The sequence below is a fragment of the Hypomesus nipponensis genome, chromosome 14 (genome assembly GCF_054491055.1).
Source record: "Hypomesus nipponensis isolate SF chromosome 14, ASM5449105v1, whole genome shotgun sequence".
Taxonomy (NCBI): Eukaryota; Metazoa; Chordata; class Actinopteri; order Osmeriformes; family Osmeridae; genus Hypomesus; species Hypomesus nipponensis.
Window position 1 is genome coordinate 20,227,501 of NC_140374.1, and position 9,271 is coordinate 20,236,771.

General features: G+C 47.2%; 1 protein-coding gene across 3 annotated transcripts in view; it reads left to right on the forward strand.

Moving 5' to 3' along the window:
* pde3a (phosphodiesterase 3A, cGMP-inhibited) overlaps window positions 1-6,348 on the forward strand; it is a 72,017-nt gene extending 65,669 nt beyond the window's left edge. For all 3 annotated transcript variants that reach the window (XM_084672608.1, XM_084672606.1, XM_084672607.1), the window contains 3 exons: window positions 101-262; window positions 5,548-5,818; window positions 5,959-6,348. In XM_084672608.1, coding sequence (XP_084528734.1) covers window positions 101-262; window positions 5,548-5,818; window positions 5,959-6,260 — 735 coding nt within the window. In that variant the 3' untranslated portion in view covers window positions 6,261-6,348. The remainder of the gene's footprint in view (window positions 1-100; window positions 263-5,547; window positions 5,819-5,958) is intronic.
* The last annotated feature ends 2,923 nt before the right edge of the window (window positions 6,349-9,271 follow it).

Genomic DNA, 9,271 nt, shown 5'->3' on the forward strand with positions numbered 1-9,271 from the left:
CCAGCAGTCACTTTACTTTCGAAGTCACATGCACAAGCACGACAACATGATGACGATGTAGCAGACAACAGTCTATACGATGATGTATTTTCCACCCTAGGTCGGGGAAGACCCAGCTACAGGCATAGATTGGTCCAATGAGAACGACAGACTGCTGGTTTGTCAGATGTGCATCAAACTAGCGGACATCAACGGGCCCCTGAAGTGCAAGGATCTCCACTTGCAGTGGACGGAGGGCATTGTCAATGAGTTCTACGAACAGGTGAGACCAGTCTGTTTGGACGGCAGCGCGTGAATCGCACGGCTGCCCTTGCTGTCAAAGTTTGTGAACCAAACGAGAGATATGAACTTATGCATCTCATTTGTACAAAACCATGTAGATGGAGTAGTGTTCTGCACACACACACACACACACACACACACACTTGCGCGCACACACACACACACACAGGTTGGAGTAAGGAAACTCCAAAGAAAATTGCAGATTGTCAGTATATTTGTTTTTTAAAGTCACGTGAATGGAGAAACAGTGATTGTAAGCATGTCTTAAGAGTACGTATCTACCACCTAGTCCCCTGAATCTACCACCTAGTCCCCTGTATCTACCACCTAGTCCCCTGTATCTACCACCTAGTCCCCTGAATCTACCACCTAGTCCCCTGAATCTACCACCTAGTCCCCTGTATCTACCACCTAGTCCCCTGAATCTACCACCTAGTCCCCTGAATCTACCACCTAATCCCCTGTATCTACCACCTAGTCCCCTGTATCTACCACCTAGTCCCCTGAATCTACCACCTAGTCCCCTGTATCTACCACCTAGTCCCCCTGTATCTACCAACTAGTCCCCTGAATCTACCACCTAGTCCCCTGAATCTACCACCTAGTCCCCTGTATCTACCACCTAGTCCCCTGAATCTACCACCTAGTCCCCTGTATCTACCACCTAGTCCCCTGTATCTACCACCTAGTCCCCTGTATCTACCACCTAGTCCCCTGTATCTACCACCTAGTCCCCTGTATCTACCACCTAGTCCCCTGTATCTACCACCTAGTCCCCTGTATCTACCATCTAGTCCCCTGTATCTACCACCTAGTCCCCTGAATCTACCACCTAGTCCCCTGTATCTACCACCTAGTCCCCTTTATCTACCACCTAGTCCCCTGAATCTACCACCTAGTCCCCTGAATCTACCACCTAGTCCCCTGTATCTACCACCTAGTCCCCTGTATCTACCACCTAGTCCCCTGTATCTACCACCTAGTCCCCTGTATCTACCAACTAGTCCCCTGTATCTACCACCTAGTCCCCTGTATCTACCACCTAGTCCCCTGTATCTACCACCTAGTCCCCTGTATCTACCACCTAGTCCCCTGAATCTACCACCTAGTCCCCTGAATCTACCACCTAGTCCCCTGTATCTACCACCTAGTCCCCTGTATCTACCACCTAGTCCCCTGTATCTACCATCTAGTCCCCTGTATCTACCACCTAGTCCCCTGTATCTACCACCTAGTCCCCTGTATCTACCACATAGTCCCCTGTATCTACCACCTAGTCCCCTGAATCTACCACCTAGTCCCCTGTATCTACCACCTAGTCCCCTGAATCTACCACCTAGTCCCCTGTATCTACCACCTAGTCCCCTGAATCTACCACCTAGTCCCCTGAATCTACCACCTAGTCCCCTGTATCTACCACCTAGTCCCCTGAATCTACCACCTAGTCCCCTGTATCTACCACCTAGTCCCCTGAATCTACCACCTAGTCCCCTGTATCTACCACCTAGTCCCCTGTATCTACCATCTAGTCCCCTGTATCTACCACCTAGTCCCCTGTATCTACCACCTAGTCCCCTGTATCTACCACCTAGTCCCCTGTATCTACCACCTAGTCCCTTGTATCTACCACCTAGTCCCCTGTATCTACCACCTAGTCCCTGTATCTACCACCTAGTCCCCTGAATCTACCACCTAGTCCCCTGTATCTACCAACTAGTCCCCTGTATCTACCACCTAGTCCCCTGTATCTACCAACTAGTCCCCTGTATCTACCACCTAGTCCCCTGTATCTACCACCTAGTCCCCTGTATCTACCACCTAGTCCCCTGTATCTACCACCTAGTCCCCTGTATCTACCACCTAGTCCCCTGAATCTACCACCTAGTCCCCTGTATCTACCACCTAGTCCCCTGAATCTACCACCTAGTCCCCTGTATCTACCACCTAGTCCCCTGTATCTACCACCTAGTCCCCTGTATCTACCACCTAGTCCCTTGTATCTACCACCTAGTCCCCTGTATCTACCACCTAGTCCCTGTATCTACCACCTAGTCCCCTGTATCTACCACCTAGTCCCCTGTATCTACCAACTAGTCCCCTGTATCTACCACCTAGTCCCCTGTATCTACCAACTAGTCCCCTGTATCTACCACCTAGTCCCCTGTATCTACCACCTAGTCCCCTGTATCTACCACCTAGTCCCCTGTATCTACCACCTAGTCCCCTGTATCTACCACCTAGTCCCCTGAATCTACCACCTAGTCCCCTGTATCTACCACCTAGTCCCCTGAATCTACCACCTAGTCCCCTGTATCTACCACCTAGTCCCCTGTATCTACCACCTAGTCCCCTGTATCTACCATCTAGTCCCCTGTATCTACCACCTAGTCCCCTGTATCTACCACCTAGTCCCCTGTATCTACCACCTAGTCCCCTGTATCTACCATCTAGTCCCCTGTATCTACCACCTAGTCCCCTGTATCTACCACCTAGTCCCTGTATCTACCACCTAGTCCCCTGTATCTACCACCTAGTCCCCTGTATCTACCACCTAGTCCCCTGTATCTACCACCTAGTCCCCTGTATCTACCAACTAGTCCCCTGTATCTACCACCTAGTCCCCTGTATCTACCACCTAGTCCCCTGTATCTACCACCTAGTCCCTTGTATCTACCACCTAGTCCCCTGTATCTACCACCTAGTCCCCTGTATCTACCACCTAGTCCCCTGTATCTACCACCTAGTCCCCTGTATCTACCACCTAGTCCCTGTATCTACCACCTAGTCCCCTGTATCTACCACCTAGTCCCCTGTATCTACCACCTAGTCCCCTGTATCTACCACCTAGTCTTACCAACTCCTGTCTGCATCTGACCTAAAGCATTTTTTCCTCTTTCTTCATTTTTCATTCAATCTAACCTGACATATTGAGATTGTAATGCCATTGCACCATCCAATTACTCAGCCAGAGATAGCTCTCCGAATGTCACGGTGACGTGCCAGGGGGCACGTGATGCGTTGTATGTTGTATGATCCCTTGATAAGGAATATGCATAAGGTCTGGCGTGACCAATCAGCCTCCCATTATAGGCTTTTTACTGTCGGCCATCCTACATGTGAAATTTCCACCATGTGAGATTTCATTAAAGCAGCATTATCTGGTTGTTCCATGTGTCCACACGCAGTTTACATGCAGTCTGAATGTGTGCAGGAGCAAGGCAGGGATTGGTCCCCAATCAGGGATTGGTCCCCTCAGGGGTCCCCTCAGGGATTGGTCCCCAATCCCTGTGAACTCAACCAATCAGCAACCACTGAAACACTGGGGCTCCATGTTTCGAGGTTAGATTGTGTGCTGTACTGTGTAGAGAAGATCAAGGTCTATTCGTGTTGACGGGAGCACAAACATGGTTGTTTTTCTCATCTTTTGACTGCAACTGTCTGTAATTGGTATTTGGTGAGCCTTCATGTAACTATTATAAATGTGAATATTATTAAATGTATTGATTCTTTGTGCTATAATGGATTTAAATTGTAACCAATGCCAAATACAACACACCATATTGCCTTTCCACGGATACACTATTTGTTCATTACCTATACCTAGTCCCTGGTAGCACAGCACAACCTAGCCCAAGCACAACCTAGCCCCAACCCTAGCCCAGACTAGCCCAGACTAGACCCAGCCCAGACTAGCCCTAGCCTTAGCCCCAGCCCAGACTAGCCCTAGCCTTAGCCCCAGCCCAGACTAGCCCTAGCCTTAGCCCCAGCCCAGACTAGCCCTAGCCTTAGCCCCAGCCCAGACTAGCCCTAGCCTTAGCCCCAGCCCAGACTAGCCCTAGCCTTAGCCCCAGCCCAGACTAGCCCTAGCCTTAGACCCAGCCCAGACTAGCCCTAGCCTTAGCCCCAGCCCAGACTAGCCCTAGCCTTAGCCCCAGCTCCATGCAGCCCAGCCCAGTTGGTCTCCGTCTCAGGAGAGGGATGCTGAGGAGCCTAGCAACAGCAAGGGCTCTTGAATAACAATGGGCCAGTGTGACGCTAGCAGGACACCCAAGAAACTAGCTCTGCCATTCAGGCACACAGCTGAAACACAGGCAGCCTGAGAGCCTGTTAACCTTGGAGCCACTGTGTGGGCTCTGCCAAAACACAGACACGCAAAAACACACTCTTTGAAGGAAAACACAAACAGCCTCCGCCAAGAACACGTATCGTAGTCCACGTGAATGTGAGTTTTCCCGCCTTAGGGGGAAACACACTGTAATGTGTGAAACTGGAGTGGTGTGTCATTAATTAAAAAGAGTTTCATGATAAAACACAAACACTAACCAGCTTTGACAGCCATTGAAAAAACACCTCCACTACAAGCCCAGGCCCGGGCGCCCATACCAATTAGCCGTGTGCTGTGGGAGTTACAGGAGAGACGTCTGGCAATGAGACGTCTGGGAGTCAGGTGGCTGAATGTAAATGTAAATGCTGTTTGAACCCTTGTAGCCCCCCCCCCCTCCCCCCCCTCCTCCTATCGAACCCCAGAAGCCGTCCTACCTGTTCACGTTTCCTTTGTGCCTTGATGGAGAAGCACCTGCCTGTGTGCTGCTCACACACACACACACACGCTATGGAACATACTCTGACACATGGCAGGCTTGTTGCCGTGACAACGGGGGACCTTGCCGCAGTTGCCGTCTGCGTACATCCAGTTCAGACGATGTAGACAAGCGCACACACACACACGCACAAACTCCAACTCCAAAGCAGCAAATCTAAGGGTGCCGTGTGTACAATGTGTGTGTGTGTGTGTGTGTGTGTGTGCCAATGTACAGGAAGAGGTGGGAGGTTACATAAGCAACAGTTCATTTGAACATGAACCGCATGTTGCATCAGAATTATTGCATTGTGCAAATGTACCTTTCGTATTTCTATTAAAATAAGCAGACTTTTTTTTAAAAATCCAAGTAGTGCATGGAATGTGTAGGAGGTCTGGAACAAACCAACAAGACAGTTCACACTGCCAGCATTGTAGGTTTGTGTCCAGAATGTGTACACAAGGACTTATCACTACACAACAGTGGAACTACAAATGTAATTCCGTCAGGACACCTACTTATTGATATAACCATTCATCAAAAGTGTCACGTGCAAATCTGGATGTCAGTCTGGCTGAATGACCTTTCTGTCGACATGGTCTCCTGCGCTTGGTCAGCCAGGTGTGTGAACGCTGCTGGCGTGTGCTTCACACGTTCCTCACCTCCTGTGTTTCTCCTGTCACAGGGGGACGAGGAGTCCAGCCTGGGCCTTCCTATCAGCCCCTTCATGGACCGCTCAGCGCCCCAGCTGGCCAAGCTCCAGGAGTCCTTCATCACGCACATCGTGGGGCCGCTCTGCAACTCCTACGACTCGGCCGCCCTCATACCCGGGCGCTGGGTGGAGCCCTCTCCCAAAGGTGGAGAGGCAGACATGGCGGAGAATGAGGTGGAGGAAGAGGAGGAGGAGGAAGAGGACACGCCAGAGGAGGATGCATCTACCAGCTCTGAAGCGTCGCGTAAGTGGAACTGAAAAAAAAACCCACACTGCACACCGTTTTGTAGATGTTTCAAATCCTGTTTGCTGTCCAGTTGACTGACAGTTGGTTGACTGACAGTTGCTTTGTGACTCATCATCTTTTCTTTTGAAACCTCCTAGAAAAACCGACCCCCAAGAAGAGGAGGAAAGCGTTCTGTCAGATCACCCAGCACCTGATGGAGAACCACGAGATGTGGAAGAAGGTGATCGCGGAAGAGGCTCAGAAACAAGGCCAGGGGGCGGAGTCTGCGCGCTTAAACAATGTAGCTGAGCCAATCCTGGCCACCCACGAGGAAGAGGAGGAGCCAGGGAGCAAAGAGGAGCTGGTGGAAGGGGAGGAGCCGGAAGAGGAGGCGGAGTGGCCCCTCCCTCCACAGGAAAACTCTGAAACAGCAGAGGAAGTAGAAGGGGACCTGGAGTGAGGAGGCTCATGGGATACATGGCGTCTCTCACAGAGCCAGAACGTGAATTTATTTTGTTCTTAAGTCCTATAAACAGACTCCTGATTTATTTGTTGCCAGCACATCACTAAGACACAACACTGTAGAAGTTGGGGGGGGGGGGAAATTTGTGCCTATAAAAAGAAAACAGGGTGGGGGGGGGGGGACATTACTTGGGTTTTACACATGAAACCTGAGTAATCGGGTACAGAGAACCCTCATGGTTCTCTGGAGGAACTTTCCATATTGCAATACAGGATCACACATGTATGTGAAGCGTAAGGGATCACAGAACAATAGACTCATTTACTACTGTCAAGACCGGCTTGAAAACGGCCTTCAAAGACATCGGTCCGTTATGTAAACAAAGACTGTAGAGACTGCTACCAGTTTATATCTTAAGAAATATTTTCTAAATGCAATTATATTTCGACATCACAAAGTCTAGTTGTTTTCTGTCATCAGTCTTTTCTCCAGAGTTTTGATATAGGATCTTCTACTGTTTCGCTTTTTCGTCTGTGGATCATCTTTGAACCAGTGAAACTGGAGAGATGAGAAATGAAGAATAGGAATATCTTTGTTTTCCACCATCCACAGTCAAGCTGGTCATACGTCTATCGTCAGTAAACAATCATCAGGCCATCAGCTCTCTCCATCTCTGTTTGCCATCGCATCTGCACGTGTTTGCATTGCCCCCACAATCTTCAGCACTCAGACGACAGACAAAACGGTCTTGTCTTCAATCGGATACCACATTTCTCTCTCGCAAATGGCCAAAAAAGAGAGACTTTTGTATTATGTGTCACCAGGTTTTTTTTCTCTTAATTTTTTGCCTTCAAAGGGTATCATTTGTCTCACTAGAGACCTGATAGTCTGTTTCCCAACTCTTCCTGAAAGCACAGTAGGCCTATGCCATCTTTAATTTAATTTATGGCTTCTATACTATTGCTCTTTCCCATATTTGAGGTTGTTGTGAAAATATCCTAAAATCAGATATAGCTTTATCAATGGTGAACGGGGGCGTTCACAACTGAAACATTATTATGGTGAATGGTTAAGCTACAAGTTCAGACCTTCTATGATGGGTGATCTTTGACTCCTGCCTGTCGCGTTGCTATGGACAGTGCTCTTCGCTCCACGCGGAGCTTTTCAGGTAGACCAACCGTGACATCATCGGATCCGGCAGGTGATTTGCCGGACTGCAGTCAATGTGACGTGCTCAGCTAATGTGTCACCGTTTATCGCTATTATTGATATGTGGATTTACTAGTAGCCTACGATTTGGAAGCGATAGCATAGCATTGCAATCTTCAAGTGAAAACAAAAAGTGAATTTCTTCAACAGTTAGTCTACAAGGAACTTGATAGAATATTGGATGCTACCAGACCATCACACTGTTAGCGTACCAACTATTTTTTGCAATCGCAAGAGAAATTGGATCAATAATTCTGCTGAAATAAGGGTTGGAGAGGCTTCTAGAATTCTGCACTAGGCGTGAGAGACGGCATGAGGCATGCGAACGTGAATCCTCTCAGTAGTGAGAACAGGGTAACGTGATTAGGCCGACATGAAGTCACATGATATTTCTCCCTCCACTCAATCCTCTATCATGAGATTCTCCCACTTCTGTAGCATCTGATAAGCGAATTACATGCTAAAGCGTAGCACATGTGGAAACGGAAACATAGACACACATTTTAGATTTGATTCGACTTTGTGTGCAGTGCATTGTGTCCTTTACTCTTTCATGGGGCCCCTAAAGGTGGAAATAATTTTGAGAGTACAGAAAAATTCTCCCAGTGTTTACAGTAACTCACATACCCTACCATCAGACCACAATGGTGGCAGCTCGATTTAGTAAAACCCCCAAAGCAAGGCTCCAAAGACCACACCAGCACACAAGGATGCCATCAGTAAAGACGAACCTAGCAGGCTGTTTCCTCATGACGCACAACAACAAATGGATGTTTATATCCATGTTTAGCAATCAGGAGATCCCATTGAGCTTCACACAAAAAAAGAGGTATCTCTCTCTCTCTCTCTGTACAACTCTGACACGTAACAGTCTATTTCACCCAGCAGTTCCTATACAACATGCCAACACACATTTCTAACCTAACTCTTAAATAGATTCATGAACAGGATTTTATGTGCCACTCTAAATAGACCATGCCCCAGGGGGAGCACACACACACACACACACATATATATGTTTGTGTGTATATATGTGTATATATATATATATGTGTGTGTGTGTATGTGTATATATATATATATATATATATATATATATATATATATATATATATATATATATGTGTGTGTGTGAGTGTGTGTGTGTGTGTGTGTGTGTGTGTGTGTGTGTGTGTGTTCGTGATGATTGGAACAACCTCAGAACACCTGACTAGATTGGATGCACAAGAATAGATCCAACTTGATGTAAATGTTACTGTCTCATGGCTGTTTTTGTTGTTGCTTTTTCTTGGTGATTGGTTTTCTCCCTAAACAACTGTTCTTTAGTTTAAGTTTGTTAAGCTTCAAAACAGCCTGTCAGTATCACATTCTCATAGATAAAATATGCCATTCTGCTGTACAGATGATGCTTTTAAAAGCATATATGTGACTTGAATCTGTGCGAGGACAGTCCAATTGTAATTTTTAAAATTTTCAAAATAGTTTAAAAAGATTATGTTTTTCGTATATCAACTCAACAGAATATGCTTTTTACATTAGGCTTGTTTGATTGATTCGTTTTGTCATTGAACTCAACTAATTCCCCCAGCATTCGTCTGGACATGTTTATATCTCCTAATGCATGCTCCACACATGGGTGTATGAAATGCTATCCTAGGTTGTGAATGTTGAGTGCACATGTACAGTATGTGTGTGTATGTGTGTGTGTGTGTGCATGCACGCTTAGAGTGTGTGTTTATTCAGCACACTGTGTCAACCTCTATCATATTTAGGTGTTCATTGTTTTGAATGCTTTGCAG